The sequence below is a fragment of the Pleuronectes platessa genome, chromosome 12 (assembly GCF_947347685.1).
Source record: "Pleuronectes platessa chromosome 12, fPlePla1.1, whole genome shotgun sequence".
Taxonomy (NCBI): Eukaryota; Metazoa; Chordata; class Actinopteri; order Pleuronectiformes; family Pleuronectidae; genus Pleuronectes; species Pleuronectes platessa.
The window spans coordinates 2691043-2714972 of record NC_070637.1 but is presented as its reverse complement, the minus strand read 5'-3'; the positions used below and the strand labels follow the sequence as shown (position 1 = coordinate 2714972).

The 23930-nt window shown below is 38.8% G+C and overlaps 1 protein-coding gene across 6 annotated transcripts in view; it reads left to right on the top strand.

The window, feature by feature from the left end:
- Positions 1-23930, top strand: part of ltbp1 (latent transforming growth factor beta binding protein 1) — a 141356-nt gene that overhangs the window by 93720 nt on the left and 23706 nt on the right. For 4 of the 6 annotated variants that reach the window (XM_053436747.1, XM_053436746.1, XM_053436743.1 and 1 more), the window contains 8 exons: positions 294-467; positions 3912-3934; positions 4431-4533; positions 5961-6047; positions 6943-7068; positions 7982-8107; positions 17237-17356; positions 18887-19009. In XM_053436747.1, the coding sequence (XP_053292722.1) occupies positions 294-467; positions 3912-3934; positions 4431-4533; positions 5961-6047; positions 6943-7068; positions 7982-8107; positions 17237-17356; positions 18887-19009 (882 nt within the window). The remainder of the gene's footprint in view (positions 1-293; positions 468-3911; positions 3935-4430; positions 4534-5960; positions 6048-6942; positions 7069-7981; positions 8108-17236; positions 17357-18886; positions 19010-23930) is intronic. The other 2 variants (XM_053436744.1, XM_053436745.1) reach the window with 2 other exon arrangements.

The following is a 23930-nucleotide window of genomic DNA, read 5'->3' as shown; positions in this document are numbered from 1 at the left end:
AGGACAACATAAAAACTATGTCTGCCAGACTAGTTTTTATGTTGTCCTGTTATCCATCCTATGAGGTCTCAGTGAGGAGTTATCAAATACAGCAGAGCCATTAATAGGCAGCCCTGACAAATAACTTATCACATGGGAGACGTGGTTTGTGTTGAGTTACCGTTGTCGAAATGAAGAAAAGAATCATCTGAAAAAGAAGGTGGAGATTTATTTTCTGCCCTGAACAAAGTTTCATGTGGTCAATATGAATGATGAGATTTTGGATAACCAGTGGTATTTTTTTTTTTATCCAGCTAAGTTCAAAGAGATCTGTCCTGGTGGAATGGGCTACACTGTTCTACCAAATCCACCTGTAAATAAGCCGGTCACTGTTTACCAGCAGCCCATTGACCTTCAACCCCCCCAGCCCCTGCCAACGCCAGAGAGGCCGGTGGAGGCTTTTGGGAAACCAGAGGAGATGATACCAGGTGAGCATTTGTTGTGTCATTGTACCAGTGGATGTTGAACATTGTTACTTTAACATCACATGTTAAGCACTGTGGCTTAGTACAAACTCAATGTTTGCCAAATTTTTTGTGTTTGGGGTAAAGGTTTTTAGATTTGAATTGCCTTATAAGCATGGTTCACATGAATAAAACAGAAGCAGTGTGAGTCAGACAGCCCATCATCTTTTTACCAAGGATTTTCCTCCAGCTCTCCTGGGTGTCCCCAGGAATTATTGGTGCAGCTGGAGAAGTTAGTACCTCAAGTGTCCACCAAGGTCTCTCCCACAAGTCTGTCATGCCCAGAGCACTTATAGAGGAAGGTTGCCAGGACAGTTACCCAAACTACATATATTGGCTCCTTTCAGTGCTAAGGATTGCACAGAGAGAAAATATCATCATAGTAGCTGACCGTAAGGTTAGACATTTTGACTGAATGGATAAGATTACACTTGCTATTAATCTGGGGACCTCTCTTCCTCACATTACTGAAAAAAACCTGTGTCCTTTGGTTTTCTCTCAAATCTTTGTACAAACATCAACGCCTAAAGATGCAGCAATTATCCCCTGTTGGTATTAACAGAGAAAATCGGCAAATAATAAAGCTGAATCAAGTAAATGTTAAATATTTTTGCTGAATGACTGACTATAAAGTGCTAAACCACTGGTTCAAAGTTGAAATTCTTAATACGTTGTAAATCATTTTTTGTCCAAGATGAAACCCGTGAACTGCCTCTTGACAAAAGAAAAACAAATCTAGGTACAGCCAGTTTTACTGAGCTATGGGTTAATAATCATCTTTTTATTGATTATTTGGTCAAATGCAAATTTCCTTACCTCAGCATTTCAGAAGAAACACATCTCATCTTTTGTGACTATTTCACACATACAAATTCAAAGCTGATGTGGAAATAATCAATCAATCAATCAATCAAATTTGATTTGTATAGCCCATATTCACAAATTACAATTCGTCTCATAGGGCTTTAACAGGGTGTGACATCCTCTGTCCTTAACCCTCAGCAAGAGTAAGGAAAAACTACAAAAAAAAAACTTTTAGAAGGTAAAAATATGTAGAAACCTCAGATAGAGCCACATGTGAGGGATCCCTCTCCCAGGACGGACAGAAGTGCAATAGATGCCACGTGCAGGAAAACATCATCAAGATTAAAGTTTTTAGCAGCATTTGATGAGGGTAAACATCCCAAAGGACAACCCCAAAAACAACCTAATAACTATCTTTTTTCTGTCATTTTATTGATCAGTTATGTTATTGAGGTGATTTATTGCATTTGACTGACGTGAAGGGAGACGGACTTGTTTTTGTTTGTTAGACTCCTACCAGGGCAGTAAACTACAGTCTAATTCTGTTAATTATGGACTAATATAACAAATGATTGTTCTTCAGCTGTACATCTAACTTCTCAGTGTCCAAACACTGACTCACTGTCAAAGCGGGAGACATTAGTCATGCTTCTTGTTCCATAATGAATAAACCTGTTGTTTAAATGTATCCATGTCACAATGCCAATATCCTATTTCTGAATGTTTACACCGTTGGATGAACAGCAATCTCACTTCTGCAAATTACAGCTTTGAAAGAAAAACGTGAGAAGTCCTGATTTATGATCCCTCCTGCCTGTGATTAGGAACCCATTAAAACAAATGTCCAAATTTTGACATTTGTTTGTAGACGACAATGATTTAAGTCCTTTTGCCGACTTCACACTCCCTTCAAACACAACCCAGCCCACAGGCCTTCAAGAGAGGGACAGAGAAGGGGAGATAGACCTGGCTTTGAGAGAGAAGGGAGCTTCAGCCTCTCCTGTTATTATTCAGGACATGCTTGGCAGACATCAAGGGAAGGAGAAACTGTGCAACATCTTAGCCAAATCCAGACAGAATCCAAATTGCTGCTAAGCTTCTCTTGAACAGAGGAGCACTGAGTTTTCCAGGCACACAGGACAGGCCTTGAAAAAAATTTGACAGAAATCTACCACCCAAAACCTGCATGGATTAGTGTTCAGGTATAAGCAGAAAGTAATATGGCACCTGGCAGCCATACAGATTGGCCTTGTGGCACAGCAGGAAATTGTTGTGGGTTGGAGGAAGAGAGAATTTTATTTTTTTATAAATGCAGATTTATATTATCGTCTGCAATGTTGATGACCTTTTCACAACATGAAATATGGGCCTATTTAGCAACAGGTATTATGCAATAAAGGTAATTCTCATAGTTGATATTTATAGATCATGCTTAAGATCACAGAGGACCATTTTTATTCTTGTCATTACAGTAGAATTGAATCAATTAATTTAGTAAAAGTTGAAAATAGTCATGTTAGCTATTGTGTTAAAGCTAATGTGACTTAAAGGGATAGTTCACAGAAAAATTAAAATTAACTCATGATCTACTAACCACTATACTGATGGAGGGGTGGGTGACGTGTTTGAGTCCAAAAAACACTTGTTTCATTGGTAAACAGCATTGGAGCCAAATCCAATACAATTGAGGTAAATGGTAAATCCTTCTTCAAACGTAAAAAAAAGCTTCTATGTCATTATTTGTCATCCAAGTGTCTGTAAGCCCCGACATTCGAATTAGACTTGAAACAGCGTCATTTAAAGCATGTTGTTAGCCTAAATGTCTGCTACCAGAAGAAGCATTTCGGCTGAGTGTGCGGTGTGTGCTTGCAAACGTGAACGTGGCTCCAGGGGTTATCAGAGGACATTTAGGTTGTAAATTATGCCGTTTCAAGTCGAATTTGAACGTCAGGGCCTACGGAAACTTGATGACAATACACGAGCAGTATGGGGGCATTTTATGTTATTTTACATTTAATGACGTGGTCACCAGTTACTTGAATTGTATTGGATTTTGCTGCAACACTTTACCCCTGCAACTCTAAAGTGGTTTTGTGGACTGAAACGCTTTACCCACCCCTCCATCGAAATTCTGTTTGGAGGATAATGAGTCAATTTGTAGTTTTTGGTGAACTATCCCTTTAAATATATTGGTGAGCTAACCTATTGTCTGACATGTAGGTCTACATTATGAGGAACAAAGGCAGTTTATCGATTTTGACTTGATTCCACATACACCATTCTGCTTCCTCAAACTTTGAAGTACTCCAACATGTTTAGAGTTGTCAACAAATCTTCAGCTACACCAAAGCTAAAAACTGCAGTGTCCAAAGGGTTTTGGAAAAAATCAACCCATTATATAGAATGAAACTATTAGACAGGGGGTAATAAAAGACAACTAATATGTTGGGACAAACATGTAAAATATCTAGTTTCTTATACTTGGAATAACAGTTTAAACTGTTACTTAAAACACTAATTCAAATTTCCCATGATCAATAGATGCGATGTATGGCATATTATGTTACAAACCCACATGTTTGCTTCTTTTTTCCCTTCGGTCAGTAGCAACAACTGCAACAGATCAGGTAGGTTGGGTGCTTTCGAGAGCCAAACTGTAGAAAGTGTGCATGCACAGACACACTCCCCCCAGCCACGGAGGGGTTGCAGAATCACCTTTGCATGAAGTCAGTGCCACTGCTGCATGAATTTGGCTGGTCAGCGAAGGGCAGGGAGTCAGAGTATGTGTACCTTTGATATGCATGTGTGTACGCAATCAGCAGTAATAGATGGCCTGAAATCCTGGACTCCGTTCCAAAGAAATCCAGACAGAGGTCTGTGTAGAAGCAGCAGGCAGTCTTGACTTCCTGGCTTTGGTCTCTGAGCTGTTCATTCTTGCTTTGTTATTAAACTCCAGTCGAGTTGCCATGCAAACTAAATGCTAATCTGCTTCCAGGCACAACATCTGTTTTGCATGTCAGACAGTGTGCAAAGCTTAAATGATTACTTTTGGACTGCAACATATGCATACAGTGCTTTGTTGACCTTGTCCCTCTGGTATTATTGTTTGTCTTTTCATTGAAGGAGCTGATAGTTCCTGTGTTTAGTGTTAGGCCAGTAGTTGAACCTATCCAGCCCCAGCTATCTCCAGGTGTGTCCACTGTGAAGATGGAGGCAGCCTACCCAGGTGTCTGTTTCTTTACGCTTTTTATTTTGTGCTAAAGCGGACAGATTTAGGCTGTCCGTCTCACGTGTACTCAAGTTTCTTTATAGTTTATTAGAATCCTAACATGAGCCGTATAGTTTTAGGTTAGTCTGTTAGAAAAACAAGTCTCAGCTCAGTGTGAGGATGTTTGATATTTTAACAGTGGCATTAGACGTTTTATTTTGTGTAAAATATGTAATGTTTTATAAATGTAACCCACTAATAAACTGTTTACTCATTACAAAGCTTATTGAAATTGGAATGGAAAAATGCCCCACAATGATGGTTGCAAACAAAAAAATGTCAATACAACCATAAACCATGAATGCGCACACACTTAAACGCATTCATACAAATGGACTTAAGGATGGTGAAACAGTCTTATTACAGTGGTATACTGGCTTATGTGAGGTGCATGTTCTCAGTACATAAGAATGTTATCAGGCTCAGCAGCTTCACTCACATTCACTCCATGTTCCTATTTTCCTCAGTCTTCCAGTTTGGGTGATTGCTGAAGTCTGTTTCCAGGAAAAACGTTCTACTATTACAACCCAACCACTTAGAGGTTCAATGCCATTGTATTGTATTGAGTCCTTCTTTACATAGCTGTAGCCATGGTTAAGAACGGTCCTCTGCTCTCATTATGATCAGTGTGTTTTAATCCCGATCTGCTGCAGAGTCTGAAGTTTTGCCTCACTATTGGTGTTTATAAAACCTGCTGCACAGACTTCATCTATATATACATACTGGCTGTTGAACCAGGTTCTGGTCTCCTTTTATGAATATAGACCACCTCCCCTGGCTGCCAACATAAATGCACTGCAGTACTGCGCCACACTGAATATGAATGGAGAGGAAGCAAGACCAGATCTGTAGATCACTTACAGCAAATTGGCCGCTGACGATGGAAAGTAGCATAAATTGCAATTCAAAATGCAGACTACACCCATCCAAACCTCAAAAGGAGGTTCTTTGTATGGAGAGCACATCTGCTGGAGCAGAACAGTCATCCTTTTCTACTTTCTACGTTAATTTGTGAGCTTTAATTTGTGAGCCTCTGGGCTCCAGCTCGTAGGCTGAGAGTCATCTTCTTTCAGCAAGAAAGTTAATATGCATATTTTCCTAAAATGTTGAATGTTAAACTAAACCTTAAATGTTGTCAAGGCCATTTTTTGAGGTGCTGAGCTGCCAGTGTCATAATGATGCAGTGGCTACATACAGCAAGGTATCTTCTCCATAACAATACAAATGTATTTAAGCCAAATATAGTGTGTGTCTGCTAAGAATGATGATGCGGATGTATTCAAAAGTCAATGTGTTATATTTGACAAAGAAAGTGTGTTTTCTCTATAGTAAAATAAAGATATGATGGACTAAATGTCTGTAACTGTGGGTTTTTGCTCTTGTAGAGCTGGTTGAGAGGAGTTCTCCACCTGCACCAGTAGAGATCCTCCCATCTAACGCAGGCCAGGACATCGCCCCCACCCAGTCAACTGGTAAAAACAAAACATTCCTTAGTCTTTATTTTAGTTTCTTACTTCACAGTTTTAAAATGTTCTTTTCCCTTCTAGTTTACTTAGGCGAATTTCACCCTGCCTCTTAAGAGGTTAAAGTTGCCCCAGCTTTTTGTTAAATTGGATTGGCTGGCTTGCTAAAATGTCAATTGGAAAACTAATAGTAACTTCATTGGAGACTAGAAAATAAGTCAAAGGAAGAGGTTGATATTTTGAAAACTAGAAATGTTCCCTGGCTCTTCATTACTTTAAAGGTCAGACTGTCAATAATGTTTCATTGTGTCAAGCAGCTCAGATTCATGTATCGGACTTGATTATTTGAACTGAAAAAAGGAATTTTCTCTACTACCTCTAGTGGATTGTGTGATTATAATTATTCTACTGACATTCATTGATTGTAGTCATGAAATGTTGTGACATGGTCTTTTAGACTGTGGGTAAGACAGCACACAAGGATAGTTAGTTAGGGGGAACATATCTATCTAAAGCAGTTTCTGACAGAGAGCATGACCTGTTAAAGTAAAAAAAGGATTTATGCCTGAAATAATGAGACAAATAAAGTATTTCATAGGCATTAGTGAGAATGTCATCACAGTTACATAAAGAGCTTGAATTGAAGGAAACATGGCAAATTACTATTTTTGGTAAAATGTTAATGACTATGACTTATATGACTTGAATTGCATTCTCCCTCTGTTGCTTGAGGCTACATTGTGGTGCATGTTGTGAACTTGTGTTTCCTTTATATAGAACAGTTACTTGTGGTACATTCATTTTATGTTGTGTTTGATTCAGCTTTTAAAAATATTTTTTGTGACCCATTGTTAGTTCTTAAACTGCTGCATTCATACATTTCTCTCTCTCTTTTCGGTCAAAGAGGTGGATGAGTGCCAGATCAACCCTTACATATGTGGCCAGGGGATTTGTTACAACACCGCTGAGGGCTACGTCTGCCACTGTGATAAAGGATACCGCCTGGATGATGCCCAAACCACCTGTGTCGGTGAGGTGTCCATTGGTCACAGTCAGTTGAGGTCAAAGGTCATCTGCTGCAGCTGGCTGGCTTCATTTATACCAAGCTATGTTTGCAGGGATTTTGAAGCTTCCACTGTTTTTTGTCTCACACTCAGAGTATCTGCTCCTCTGCTAAGATAGGTTTGTCCTATACATAAATTAAATTAAAGTGTTATCTGGGCTCAAAAGACACAAAGAGTCAATGTTTTTGTGTCCCACAACTATTAGGGATGGTCATCTTGACATTTTTTTCTCACTAATAACTGACACATGTTAACTGACAATAAGCTGGTTACCGAGTGGACAAGTTGCACTTAAAAAAAAAAAAAGGCGCAAACCTTAGCATAAACAGTACAACGTGAGGATCTACATATCACCACATATCTGCAGCTGCTGTTAATCGAGCAGCAGGCAAGCACAGTTCACCATTTACCATCTGCCATTGTCAATTTGTCCCAGTACAGTTGCGTAATGTTCATGACAACATAAAAACCTCAAACTGACCCTCTCTCACCCATTGATCTTAAGTAGTTACAGGACTTCCAACCCATCCAAATTTTAACCATCCTCAGCAGGTAGGCAGAGCACAGTGTAATAGCTGCATTCTTATTATTGACCTCGTAAGTCTCCAGCCTTTAGAATAGCACATCTGATGAGAAATACTTCCATGATAGTTAAAGTACCTTCTGATTGGTGAACTGAACTTCACATAACACAACCAATAAGACACAGAGGCTGTTGTTTTGTATCTTTGTATGACAAATTATTTAACTGTGGACCTTTCTTTTATATACTTTAAATTTCTTATTACAAATGATATATGCTGGTATTAGTAGCCACAGCTAATAACGTATGTTGTTCATTTCAGTTCTAACTAATGTTGTATGCTGTGTGCCATCCAGATTTAGATGAGTGTTTGGAAAGCCCATCTTTGTGCGTTGGCGGTGACTGCAAGAACACAGAGGGCAGTTTCCTGTGTGTGTGTCCATGGGGATTCCTGGTTGATAAAGAGGGAACCAGTTGTGTTGGTAAATATTCAAAACTTCTGCTAACCTATGTATTTTCTCTTACATAAACCCTTATATATAAACATATATGCAGCGGGTACCCAACAGCTGTAGAAGAGACTAATAAGTATTTGTAAAGTATTTTTTATTTGATCGATCAATACTTTACTAACCATTAAATGAAATTAAACGTGATGAGGATGTACATGTCACTCTTTTGAGGTTTATTTTGAACTCCTATTACAAAAAAACAACTAATTTAATTGTAAGAGAGTTATTCAATAGACCCTTCCTTCAACTGGAAATTAACAAGACTTAGTAATTTTCTTTTTCTGTGAGCCTTACCAGTTTTGGGCAAAACATTTTTTTCAATTTTTTTCTTTGACGTTTTCAGGAAAAATTTACATCTGTGTGGTTCCACATCTATGCAATCTAGGGCTTTAGCTGACTAATCCTTTTGTCAGTCACCATTCATTCTTTTTTTTCTATGGGCTATTAAGAAAGACTCTTTGGAACTAGACAAGTTTTGAACATGGTTCAGTGTGACTGCGATGCTCACACAATAGTGTAGTGTTATGATGAATTTGCACATGTTATGAAGGTTCTCCAGCTCGTATCAAAACAAATTCAGATAATGTAATTATTTAATTACTATTAAATCAGAAGCCATGCATTCTCTACTTTCCGTTCTCTACTTCAAAAGAACACAAAGCTAACAACCTGGTACATTAAAAAATTATATTTGTAGTATTTTTTCATTATCTTTTTATTTTAAATACGAGATTTATAGACTAATATATTCTAGGAGGAAAATTCTCATTCTGATCTCATCCTGTAAGAGACCTGGAGTTGACGAGGAAAAGACTCAGGAGCGCTGGTCTGTACTGGTTAGCTTTTAGTAGGGATGGGGGGAAAATCGATTCAGTTACGAATCGCGATTCTTATGAATGACTCTTTTTTTAAATTTTTCTTAAACATATATTTATTGGTTTTATACGTGGGGGCGATATAGGGGGGGGAGGACCAAACTCACCCCAGAGTATGTTGACCAGCATAGCCTACTTTTTGTTTATTTCAAAGTTTATATTTTTATTTATTGTTTAAAAGTAGCCTAAGTGGCATACATTTCTTAATCTGTCAGTTTCTGCGCAGTTGACAGGGACTATACAATAATAGGGGACATTTTTATTTATTTTCTCTATTGGCTGCCCGGCAGTCATTAAGTTAATGTTAATATTTGAAATAAAACTTGTAAAGCTCTAAGTGAATTAGACTGTGTTGTATTTGAAGGTATGATTCATAGTGCTGGTTTCTGTTCAGTATCGCGATATTTTGCGCACGCAATTATATCGATACAGTAGCACAAAGTATTGCAATATTTAATTATATATGTAACAGCCCATGGCTGGCAAAGCATTACGAGGAGAGTTTCAGACTAATGCGTCACGGCTCTTTATTTAAACATCACATCGAGGCGCCGTAGAAACACCGTAAAACTAGAAGACAACAAGTACAACATAATCATCTAGTAAAAGACAAATACAACCGTTAAAATACCTAAGCTAAACAAACAAATAACATCGTGAGACAAGTTTGACGGGTTAATGTGACATAGCGACTTATATTCCGCGCTACCTGTTGCAAAGGGAATGAAAACCAGCTTCCTACCTCATTCCGCTCGGCGAGGGGTGTTAAACGAGGATTAAAAACGTCTTTAAGATAGGCAATCACCGTACAGCTGGCGTCCTGTCGTTTCCGCCGTTACCATCATCAAGACGCAGCTGTACGGCAGGTGTTTATATATCCGGCTTGGACAGGAAGCGAGAGATTTGGTGTGTTTATTATATCTGTCTGCTCAGTGAGACTACCCTTTCTTAGTTTTTGCCCTTCAGTTAATGTTGTTCACAGAATTAAATGTGCCTTTTGAATTGAGTTGAGCAGTCTTATTTTCCTCATTTTTTGTAATGCCTTTGAATAATATGGGAGACATGAATCGCAATATATCGCAGAATCGAATCGCAATACTCGCTGTATCGCAATATGTTAAGAATCGCTATAATATTGAATCATGGCCCAAATATCTCAATACTATCGAATCGTCACATTTTCGCCAATTCCCACCCCTAGCTTTTAGCCTAGCTTTTATTCTAGCACTTAGTTGTATACTATATCTATAGGGTAGCCTAGCATCTCCAGGGCGATAAAAGTGTTGAAACTGAACCAGTGTTAATTTCGTTGACAAAAACTATGACGAAAAATATTCGTTAACGAACTTTTTTCCATGACTAAGACGAGACGAAGACGTAACGAAAACGGATCTTTGAAAATAAAAACTATGACTAAATCTTTTTTAACTTTCGTTGACGAGACGAGACAAAAATGTTGGTGGTTGACAAAGTCACAATACTTTTTTAAAACATCATCGTATCAGGCTGTCATGAAGTATCAGGATCGGGCTAGTGAGTGTGTGTGTCTGTGTGTGTGTGTGTGTGCCCCAGATGGCGCACCGGTCCCGAGGCTCCGCCCCCCGCCCCGCTCACTCGCTCAGAGACACAGTGAGATCAGAGCTCGTTCACGTGAAGCACCCGCTCAGTGACTTACTGCTTCTTAACAGTGGAAACAGTGAAATACTGAGTTTCTCTGATCTCAGCTGCTCAGAGATCAGCCTAGCAGCTTCTTGATCAGAGCAGAAGCTGCAGTTGGTTTGTACCGAGCTTCAGTTTCTGTGTCCGCCTCAAGTCTGACCTCCTCTCGCTTTTTGTTTTCACATTTAAAACTAAATATATATTTTTAAGCTATTAGGCTGCAGCTATATGTTTTTATCTATTTCAAAATAGGGTACTTCTTATTTCATACATTTCCCACAAATACGGGGAGGACTCAAATAGCCCTACATAGTTCTGTGTTTAATTTATTTCAAAGTAGCCCGACACTTGCCTGTGTATTTTCTTCTCTTCATAAGTGTTCGGTGTTTTCCTTTGTTGTAACAGGTTCAAATAGCAATAAAATGTCAAGAGTTTTCTTTATTGTCATTCTATAATTTAGTAAATGCAACAAACTATAGTTTAGTATAGTATAACTTTATATTAAACTTTATTAGCTTTGTTATCAAATATGTTTTGCGGCTCCAGACAAATTTTATTTGGGGGAAGAGGGGGCAAAATTACTCTTTTGATAGTAAAGGTTGCCGACCCCTGCTACAGACCTATGCTGGTAGGGATATCTAATGGACAACTTAAGTACTGCAAGCTAGACTATTATGCAGTTTTACACACAACACAGGGTCCCTGGGCCTGAGAAGAGAATAAAGGAGTTTAATGTGGCTACTAAATGTGACTAAAACTAGACTAAATGTAATTCGTTTTCGTCGACTAAAACTAGACTAAAATGTAATTCGTTTTTGTCGACTAAAACAAGACTAAAACTATTGAGGATAAAAATGACTAAATGTGACTAAAACTAATATGCATTTTCGTCAAAAGACTAAGACTAAGACTAAATCATAAATAGCTGCCAAAATTAACAGAACCTCATGCTGGCGGAAATGTAAACATAGGCTTTTCCAGTCTGACTGCCGTTAATCATTGCTCTGACCTGTAATCTAACAGGTTAACACAGACCACAGACGTTAAGAAAGTTTGTAGAAAAAGCCATTTTTATCCTGGATTGGCTTATCTGATAGATAGATAGATTACTTTATTCATCCCCGAAGGGAAATTAAGTCGTCATAGCAGCCGGTACATTTGAATACAATAAAATACCATACAATAGAATAAAATAAAAAATATTGAGGTAGAAAGAATAGAAAACAGAAACACAAGATAAATAGGTAGATAAGGTGCAGTGGCAGATGATGGTAATAGTACTGATGATATGATGGTAATGTTATTGTTAGACAGTATATAAAAAATAGTACAGTATATATAGTATATAATATATAACATAATATATATTTATGTATGATAGTAATTATACCAATATAATAGCAGTATATAGTAATAATGGCAGCAACAGTATATATAATAATAATAGTAAATATAATAATAATAATAGTAACATGTACACATGTATAAATATGTGTATATAGACTTATATATACAAAGAATATACAAAGAGTATGATATAATATATGATATATAGTACGGGTATAAATATAAGTATTTGACGATACAATAGATAATATAATATACTATGAGTGTAAGAATATGTAGACAGAGTGTGCAAAAGACAGTATTATTGTATAAAATGATATATAGTATCAATATGGTTTATATTAACGCATATCACATATGATGTGGAGTAAGTGTTGTTGTTTGTTGTAGGCCTAAAAAGGCAGAAATATTAAAATGAGTTTGTTTTTTTAAAAACAGTTTAAAAGTCCGTATAGAGGCTTTAAAAGAAACAAAGAAAGTTTGAAAGATTTTCTCATATTGCTTCAGACATTTAATAAAATTTGATGTTTTTCAGTTCAGAGTGGAATTATGGCTTCAGTCTGTGATAATTACTGAAGGTAAGCACCTCTCTGAAATGGGGGAGGGAGGAAGTCAAGACAATGAGTTGAGCATGGGTACCAGGCGGCATTGCATGTTGACCCCTTCAGTCAGTTCCATCTGAATTATTGGCAGTGCTACACATATTTGTCATTAGAAGCAGTTTGTTTGGAAGAACAGCAATCCTTGTTTTTGAATCCATTTAGAAATTGATGTTTTATGATATGAAGATTCATTCAGTGTAGGTCTGCCTGCATGTCACAGGGTCTATGTGTCCACATCCTGGCTCAGTGATGCCTGAGGACAGGCCAGGAATGTTAGATATGATATAAGAGTTAGAGTTTGTACAACTTATTCATGTTAAAGGCTGCAGTGCACTAGAGGATAATCAGGCCGAGTGTGATTAAAAGCATTTAATCACACTCTAGTTCAGAAGGTGGCGGTAATGTGCCTAAAAGTTGTTGCCAAGCGCCATAAAAAATGAAGAAGAGTTTCTGGGAGATTTCAAGTCTTTTAAATGTAATTTTTTTTTACGTCGGTGGTCTCCCAAATTTGTTTAATTCGACAAAAGTTGAAGATCTTCTAGTTTGAAGCAGCCCCAAGAGGGTGTGGCCTAGGGCTACTCGATTAATGGAAATTTAATCGTGTTTTCGATTATGGGGTCAAACGATCTCCAAACTACTATAATCGAGTTGAAAAGATTATTAGGCATTTTTTTCGAAAGAGACGCGCATGCTCAATTCAGTCCTTCCCCCAAAGCATTCAGCGGCCCAGTTGACTGGCACTCACTCTCAAGCACCTGTAAAGTGAAGGAGGCGAGTTGTGTGTGTGGTGACCGGCAGTGAAAAAACAGCGCGAGTGGAAAAGCAGCAGCACACCATGTAGCGGCCGCGCCGCGCCGCACCCCGCTATTCTCAGGTGCGCTCCTGCCTGGCTGTTCAGACCGGTCAGACCGGTCAGACCGGACCCGCAGTTCTCCGCACCGGTCAGTCGGTCAAAGAGTGTTAGGGTTGCCATCATTAAGGGTTTGAATAACCGGGCACCGATATTCTGGTTTCACGGAGGAATAAGACACCCCGCCGTCCCCGGTGTTTACCGGAACCGTAAGTGATTAAAAAAATAAAGCATAGACTTCATAATAAGGGCACATATTAATAATCGTTTGAATAATCGGGATTTTGATATTGTCCAAAATAATCGTGATTATGATTTTTTCCATAAGCGAGCAGCCTTAGTGTGGCCTGAATATTCACCACTTCTCAGCAGAAGGTACAATGACCTCGGAGCTTGCAGATAACCTACCACCATCTCACTCAGACTCGGTCTTGGTCCAGGTCAAAATCACTGGGTGACTTGATGAGTCAAATAATTTTACCCTTAAAGAAAAGAAGCAAGAAAGTGAGGAATGCTCATTCTGCAGCTAAAATTCTGGGATCCAAAATGTTCCCTGATTGACACATGATAAATTAACTCAACTTAACTTATAGATTCCAGTTCGACTGGTTCATGCATTTTTTACACATGTATATAGATATATCTTGGAGGGAGAAGCCTTACACGATTGCATTGTACCTGAGTATGATGATAATAAAGATGTAGTATCTTTGACTTTCAGGAAGCAATAAGCACTACTGAATTAGCACTAATAACGCATAACTGTTCCGGGTAACATGATTTACATCTGAAGTTTTTGTTTTTTTTTCATTTACAAAAGGTTTTGCTAGACAAAATATCAACGGGCTAACTGAAAATATTATAATTTCTTCTTCGACCATGAATATCTTTCTCCATTAAAATTTTTTATAAATCATCCCCTAAGGGTAAAAAAAAACAATTTACTGACCATATTTTCTGCCGATCAAGCGGTCAAGATACGAATGTGTTCAATGGATATGGACATATTGATAAGGACACTATGTATGGTATGTACAGCCGCAGCCTCTGACGCTGGTCAGTATTCTGTCAAATACTTAGGCAAAGATCAGCTCAGCACACTAAGTGCAAACTAATAGAATTAGAAGTCTATGGAATTTTGGACGACACAAGCCACCACACTGTTAAACAGTGTCTACACCACCCTCCTCCCTACTTCTCCCCCGTATTGGGATATAAATATGAGGCAGTCTGTCATTACGTGGTTTCCTGAGATTTCAACGCAGTTTTTCCCCACCCACCAAAATGATACTGAATTAGGACTGTGAGGGCAAACAGGCCTGATGGTTATTTCCTCTGAACTCTCCTACCCTCAGCTGTGGAGGGATCAGGGATTTTCTGTGAGTCAAATGCATTCTGAAATACATCTAAAATAGTTTAATTCAAAAACAGGCTAAAGAGCAGGATTTTTTTTTTTTTTAGACATATTTTTGAATTCTTAAAAAGAGTTATTACACTTTGGGTCAAACTCAACCAAGCAGATTGTCCTACCATATATATTAACTGCTGAACCTGCTTGCACTGGTGCTGTTATCATTTAGAGTTATAGTACTGTAAAGTTTAAGTATTCGCTTCAGTCTTAAGGTCATGTTTCCAAAGAAAGCTTAGATATACTGCATTCAGGGGCAGATAACCTTTTTTCTATCAAGGATAACAAATTTCAATTTGATTTCAAATGTGTTTTATTTTCAAAATGATTAAGTTATAATACTGTACTTTTGTAGAGATGGTGATACCATATTAATGTTAAAAGTTTGTACCTGGGATTGGACCACAAAATTACACCTGTTGAAAAGGAAAATGCACGGAGCCCCCCTGGTATCATGTGAAGAAAAAATTAAAAAAATCAGTTCCCTCAGTTTAACAAACTGTTCCCTCAGTTTAACTAAGCCATGCCCTCGGTTTAACTAATCCATGTCCTCGGTTTAACTAATCCGTGCCCTTAGTTTAATAATCTGTGCCCTCAGTTTAGCCAATGAAGACCCTCTGCATGCAGAAGGGGGACTTCCTTACAGGCGTGGCTCCAGCCACGTAATGTTAACTAAATCCAGTTTATCCACTTAAGGTCAGAATTAACACCATATTGTGTTGTGTCACATGTTCAACCGAGAAACGTTGTGTCTGTTAAACTGAGGGAACAGATTTATTTTTCTTCACCTGATACCGGGGGGGCTCTGTAAAAAATTTAATTTTGTAACAAAGAAAATATTTGCAAAAAGATACATATTTTTTTTAATGAGAACATAAAATAGAATATGCCAGATGCATCTGAGAGTAAAAACACAATAGAAACATAACAGTATAAGAGCTGTAGTTACCTACAGTCATGATATTTACAAATTTTCTCAAGTCCTCATGTTCACCCAATTGCATTTGCAATGGAACAGAGTGTAAACAGGTTTCAACTCAGACATTTTTGTTTTCATGTGTTGCCACCCCTATGGTAGCAACATATGAAGGGAAGGGACTGTTGTTGTGTTTTGTCCCTCTTGTGATATTTCCATTACATCACTAATAGCTTTTTGCTGTGATGAGGTAATATGAGAGGAATTGTTGTTGGTTATGCTTAAGGGTCCTTTAAATTTTTACAACATCCTTCATAGGCCATCATTTAATAACCTCTACATGTTGTACTCGTTGTTGTTTCAATGTGCCAATTGCTATTTTTTATATTGTATTTATAATTCATGTAAACCACTGACATTTTAGATAAAACAACACAACTTACTTTCCTTTTTTTATACTTTTCTAATGCAATGGCAGGAAGTGCTTGAGTTTAGCAAGGTGTCTGATGTCTTATGAAAACAAGGATACTGCTCTGCTTGTTTTAGCCAAAACAATTTGCTAAACAAATCCTCACCTCTGATAGTAATATGCATGTTACAAACATGTCTAGTTTGATGCTGCTTGTTTGTCTGCTTTGTCCCAGGGAATTTTTCTGCTGTTCTCTTCATTTTTTCAGTTTCTTGTAACTTTATTCAAGTCATCTGCTCTGAGCCAGTTCTATGACACTATTTCTGGGTTATTTTATCTTCATCTTAATCCCTGGTATGCAGACTACAAACAGTTTAAATTAGCAGTACAACTGACAACTGTTGCTTGATTAAAAAGCCATTAAACGGAGGTCTTCCTAGAGGTGTCAGTCTTAATTTTGATAAACAGGTGTTGTGAAGGGCAGCATTTATCAGATTAGAATCATAGCTAAATGAATAACTAAATCAAAGTTAAAGTCATGTTTATTTAAAAGGATATCTTGATTTCTGCAACTATCTGAATATGGGTTTAATCCACTCCATCTTTTTCTGATTACAAATTGTCCTTTAGTTTCCAAAACCAGGATTAATTATAAAAATAAACAATTTCTCTACAATATGCTCTGATTCACTGATCACCTGATCTCATATTCTGCCCCACGCAACTGAGGTTATTCTTTCAATAACTTTCAGTCTTAAAACCGAAACATTTCTCGGTATCTCCCCCCAAGCTCTGAAACATCCTTAAATCTAATTTAGAATATTACCCTTTCATTATCTAGCATTTAATTCAACCTGAATTATTCCTAATGATTCATATCCAGTTTATTTTATCTTTATTTTTTTTTAAATTATTTATTTGTGTGGATTTCGCTTACGCTGATTATTCTTAGTATTTTAAAGATTTCTACGGCTCTCATTCCTGGCTATGTGTGAAAGAATTCTTTTTTAATGATTTCATGTATTTTTTTCAGATATCGATGAATGCATAGACACAACTGTATGCCCCTCTGGCATCTGTTTCAATGTGCCAGGGAGTTACAACTGTGGCTCTTGTCCTGATGGCTTCGTGGCACAGGGAGGCCAGTGTGCAGGTAGGTCTAACACTTTGTATGCACCCACAGTATGTGTGTATGTGTACAGTGGTTTCAGAGACATTCAGACACAAGTTTCAGTCACATTAACTGTCTACACTTGTAATAAAACGTAATGATTTACTTTTGAGTGGGCAAACTACAATTTTTTAGTCTATACAAAACCAATATGATGACGAAGAGATAGCAATAAAAGACAAAAAATAATTTAAGAATTAAAACTATAATCGTTTTTTTTTACAGAAATGATTAGCCCCATTTCTGTGCACCCCATACACTGGTCAGACACACCCTGTTGTTGAAATTACCCTTTTGGTAAACTAAATCGACTGGACTTAGTTAGGACACTTTCTGAAGTCACTGAATGTCCAATATGTTACTTGCACATTAAACTGAATGTACCATTCTTGGAATAAATAGATTACATCGTAACCACATGGCGTGTGATTTTTTTGCCATCAACACATACAGAAATTAGGTCAGGAAACACAGGTATAATAAAAAATCACAAATGAAGCAGTCAAACCACTTATTCATTCCAAAGAACACACAGTATGGGCCTACATTTTCCTGGAAGTGATGTTATTTCTACCAGAAACCAAAGGTGTTCCCATTTCTCCTTTTCAGTAGTTTACTGCTGCTTTTATCCCACTTGACACAGCATTAGCTGTGAGGTTTTGACTGCATGCTACCACATCATGCATTCCAGGCCAAGCCACAGTGGGGTGGCAGTGGATGATGATGGCAGAGAGAGGAAATAATAAGGCCATGCCACAGAGTCCTTTATAAAAGTTAATTACACAGCTCGCAGATGTTTGTGTGACACCGCCAAATATGTCTCATCCTCTAGAGCTGTGTGGGTGTGTGTGTGTGTGTGTGTGTGTCTGAAGAGTAATTCCACATCTAGTAGCTTATTTTTAAATGCTGGTATTTGTACCTCATTCACCCATTCTGAACATTTCTTCATGTTATTTCCCAAGGCAGTGGTAAATGATTGAAATACAGACTCTAAATAAAGTACCCTTTGAAAATCCACGATGTAATGAAGGTTTTTCATTTTCTGTTTTGAGACTCTTGCCAAGCTAACTTTTCAACTCTATTTAGTAAAGTTGAATTTTCATCCCTCAAGCTTCCACGTCCTATCAGTTAAGATAACTTTCCTTTGCACACACAACATTTACTGCTGGACAAAATCACTAAAGACAGATTTTTATAAGACTGTGGTGTCATTATAATAGTACAATAATACTTGATTCAGTTTTCCGATATGATCAGTCAACGGTCAAGGTCAAAAAAATTGAAGAGAAAGCAGAATCAGGCAGTGGAGCATGCAATGACAGTATCTTTTACCTTATAAACCGGTCGCTGTAGGTAATTCAGCCTCAGACATATAATTAGATAAGCTCTCAACGCGGTGTCACTCAGACTGTTTAAATCAAAGCTTCACTACATTCACTGCTGTTAAACAATGAAACCACAGCTCAAAAATGTTATAAAAGTCAATTGCTTTCTCCTTATGTGTTGTTTTAGATATAGATGAGTGCCAGGATCAGCGGGTCTGTACCAGAGGCCACTGTCTGAACACTGAAGGCTCCTTTATCTGTGAGTGTGGGCCAGGCTTCAGAGTGTCAGCGACTGGAGACGAGTGTGACGGTATGATATGGAACACCATCAGTACTAGGTCCTTGATTGAAACAGCAACTCGCTTACCCTTCTGTATTTATTATCTACTGTAGCATCTGTTATCAGCTTTTTAATATAGAACTTGGATTTGGCTTCACACAAAGCTTTCATCTCTATTAAAGGGAAATATATATCAGAATGCTAGTGTTGAACAAAGATGTTGACTGGAAATTCATCAACGGATCACAGCCTTGTAATTATGAGCCTCTCAGGTGCCCAGGAGAGCAGGAGCAGACAGTGATCATGAGAAATGAAGGAATAACAGCCATGTGAAGAGGGTTGGTGGGGAACTGGGCAGGTGTGGTGGTGGGTGACTGCTGTCAGATTCACTTATATAACATAACTCTCTCATAAGAGTATATAAGAAGACACTACACAATCTTCCAGCCGGAGAAAGCCTACATTTGAAAACATACACAAGTTAAGTCTGCCTGATGCTCCTGCTCTTCTTTGTGATGCTGTTTTCTTCTTTGTGATGCTGTTAACAGAATGACACATCAAACTATATGAGAGGTCAAACAGTTCTCCTTCACATCATCGTTGTAAAATAATGGAAATTTATTGCCTTCTCAACTTTGCCATTATTACACTTTTTTATACCACAGGAAAATGTACTTATTTTTTGATATTACACACTTTCATTTCTTTTGTTTTGTGTGGTTTTAGTCAAACTTAGCTTACTGCTAAATTGATTTCTATAGTAAGGAATAAAAGAAATGTGCAAAAGGGAGGCAGCTCACCATTAGATGTATCTTCAACCCCTTCAACCTATCCCTGCTCTCTGATTGGCTGTAATTGGCACCAAGTCATCTATATTTAGCGCCTTGTATCCATCTTCGACAAGTTCACCCATAGCAATTTTCGACGGCCAATTGAAAGCTTATTTGGCTCTGATCTTGGTCTTTTGTTGGCAACTTCCAAAAATCATCAGTGAGTGAAAAATCTATTTAAAAATTGTGTAAGCTGAACCAGGCATTAGACTTTTTAACTTTAACTTAAGATATGTATGTGGATGTAACTTGTTTATGGGAAGAAAAAAAAAATTATGTGACCCATGCAGTTTAGGGTTAACCCCAAAACCAGATGTTTCATCTTTTCAAGGTAGAAACAAAAGAGAAACTAAACCAAAACTAATTTCAATGATGAGAAAAATAATTAAGTCCTTTACATTTAATCCTGTTGTCTTAATAGTTTCATCCAATTCAATAGTCATTTACCTAGTTGGTATGTGAGATATTTAACAAACAAACTCAACTGAATATGTGATCTGAATATCAATCAATCACATTTTATTTGTATAGCCCATATTCAAAGATCACAATTTGCCTCATAGGGCTAAATATCCTCTGCCCTTAACCCTCAAAAAGATTGAGGAAAATGACCCCAAAAAAACTTTTAGCAGGGATGAGATGTAATAAATCAAATCAAAATCAAATCAAAGTTTATTGTCACATGCACCAATGACAGCGTCATCAGAGCAGTGAAATTCTTGTGACATGGTAGGCAACATCTACGCAGTAGACGACTTTACAAAAAAGAAAAATAACTAATAACATATAACATATAACATATAACATAGTCAAATGAAGCAGCAGTCTACAGGGTGAAGGAGTGGGGAATATTAAATAAAATAATATGAATATATGTGAAGTAAGTGTATTTGTATGAGTGGGGGAGCAGAATGTACATGGTGACTGTTTAATGGGTCAGTGTTGATTGTTCAGAAGCCTTACGGCCTGGGGGAAGAAGCTGTTTTTGAGTCTGGTAGTCCGTGCTCGGATGCTCCGGAAACGTCTGCCAGACGGCAGCAGTGTGAGAATACCACAGCCTGGGTGGCTGTGGTCCTTGATGATCTTCCGTGCTTTTCTCAGGCATCTTGTGTTGTAGATGCCTTGCACGGAAGGGAGATGGCAGCCGATGATGCGCTCCGCTGTCTTCACCACCCTCTGCTGGGCCTTGCGATCAACAGCGGAGCAGCTACCATACCAGGCAGTAATGCAGCCTGAGAGGATGCTCTCAATGGTGCACCTATAAAAGTTTGTAAGTGTTTTTGCAGCCATGCCAAACTTCTTGAGTCTCCTCAGGAAGTATAGGCGCTTTTGTGCAGTTTTTACCACAGGGTCCGCTTGTACGGACCAGGTAAGGTCATCTGTGATGAACACACCGAGGAACTTGAACTCAGAGACACTCTCAACTACAGCTCCATCGATGTGTATCGGACCGTGACCCCCCCTCTGCAGCTTACTGAAGTCCACGATCATCTCCTTGGTCTTGCAGACGTTAAGACACAGGTTGTTCTCTTGGCACCATGTTGCCAAGCCCCTGACCTCATCGCTATAGGCGGTCTCATTGTTGTTAGAGATGAGACCCAGGATGGTAGTGTTGTCTGCAAATTTCAGGATGATGTTAGAACTGTGTGTTGCCACACAGTCCTGCATGTACAGGGAGTACAGGAGGGGGCTGAGTACGCAGCCCTGAGGGGCCTACTCAGGGTCAGTGAGGAGGAGGTATGTTTGCCCATTCTCACCACTTGGGGTCTGCTCGTCAGGAAGTCCAAGATCCAGTTGCACAGGGGGGTTTTAAGACCCAGGCTCCTGAGCTTGGGGACGAGCTTGGCAGGCACAATTGTGTTGAACGCGGAGCTGTAGTCCACGAACAGCATCCTCACTTATGTGTTGGCCTTTGCCAGGTGGGAGAGGGTGGTGTGTGTTGTCAGGGCGATGTTATCGTCCGTGGATCGGTTAGGTTGGTATGCAAATTGGAAGGGGACAAGGGTGTTCGGAAGGGTCGAGCAGATGTGGGTTTTGACCACCCGCTCGAAGCACTTCATGATGGTGGTGGTCAGTGCTACAGGGCGGTAGTCGTTTAAGCAGGTGATGGATGATTTCTTAGATATGGGGATGATGGTGGCCTGCTTGAAGCAGGTGGGGACTGTTGAGAGATGTAGGGAGAGGTTGAATGTGGAGGTGAAGACCTCCGCTAGCTGGTTGGCGCACCCACTGAGGACGCGGCCTGGAACTCCATCGGGCCCAGATGACTTTCGAGGCTTCACTCTTTGAAGCTCTCGCCTCAGGTCAGCCACGGTCAGGGACAGAGTGCAGTCGTCTTCTCCCTTTATAGCCAGTGATGTGTCGCAGGCCACCCCACAAGTGTCGGGGGTCAGGTCAAAGCTGAGGTAGTTGAATTCCAGCTTGTCCCTGAAGTCTCTTTTTCCATCTCTGATGGCCCTCCGCAGGTCACATCTGGACTTCCTCAAAGCCTCTGGGTCACCAGAGTTATAGGCAGAGGACCGTGCTCTGAGTTTAGCACGGATATTACCATTTACCCAGGGCTTTTGGTTTGGGAAAGTCCTGACACTGACCCTAGGGACGACATCATTGATGTATTTGGAGAGATATGAAGAGACAGTGTCTGTGTATTCGTTAATAATCCCCATCAGCTGCAACACAGAACATCTGCCAATCTGTTGTTTCAAAGCAGTCCTGGAGAGTGCTAATGGATTCAGCACTCCAGCGTTGAATTGCATTGAATTACTGTTTTAGGCGCTGTCTGTAGGTTGGGATGAGCATAATGGAAGCATGATCCGACTTCCCAAAAGCGGGGCGGGATTTGATAAATGCAATAGTTGCCATGTGTAACAGAACATGTCAATAAAATAACAATCTTTACTATATATGTGAGAAAAGACAGTGTCTAACATAAATGGAGAATTGTATCAAAGTCAAAAGTGCAGGCTGTTCACACGGGACGCGTCGGTCAGCCCGCGATTCTGCTTTTTCCGCTTGTTGTTGTATGTAACCCGTTCAATGTAGGGGTTCGGGGGTTAATGATGATGGTCTTCATAGCCCCCCCCTACCCCTCTCTTTCTCTCTCAGTCTATCTGCTTGTGTGCTTGTAGTGGATGGACAGAGGGGGACATCTAATTATATGATTGGGGAAATTGGGAAAACTTTAACTCCAGGACAACAGAAGGGGAATACAAAGTATGGGATGCATATTTGATCATTTATATCATATAAAATATGTAATTTATATCGTTTAAAATCATCCCATTCAATAATGGGTTGATTTTGGTGCAGTTTAATTTAATTTAAGTGGACTGATGGTTCTTGGTGGAGGGATGTGCTCCACTGAGTGCTATTCTAGTTATTTATAGTTTGCCCCTCATAATGTAAATTGATTGACACTAGAAAAAGCATTTTCTCTAAATATGTTACATTCCAGTAATAATATAAAAAATCGTATTGACCAACTGTGAATAGTAATATCCCACCTCCTCGGGTCTGTTGCTGCTGCCTTTTATGATGTTAAACATGAAAACATGTGATGTATTTATGTTTAATTTAACAAGGACACAGTGTCAAATACATTAATCACTGCAAATTCAGTGGTTGAGTGGTACTACATTGAGGAGGAGGAAGGGGAGGAGGAGGAGGAGGAGGAGGAGGAGGAGGAGGAGGAGGAATGTTGCTGTTAACCTGTGGTGTCTGTACACATCAATTCGTCCTAAGGGCCACTAGAGGGCAGAGAGTTAACCATGAGGTACTGTTGTATCTTGTGTATAAATATATTTTCCTCTGTTAATGTTTGCAAATTAATGTTATCTACTAATACTAAAGATAACAGTAATGTTTTTGAAGTGTCTTTACTAATAATGCAAAGCAACCTGTAAAAATGCTGGTAACCACACACATGATCACAACTGAAGGTGACTCAGATAAAAATATCAATGCTTTTAGCAGCTGGGCATTCTCACATACAGATGCACGTTTCTCTATATTTGTGAGGACACTCATTGACATAATGTATTCCCTAGCCGCTTACCTTTTCCTTAACCATTACAACTAAATGTCTAACCTTGACGTAAACGTATTTCTAACCCTAACCCTAA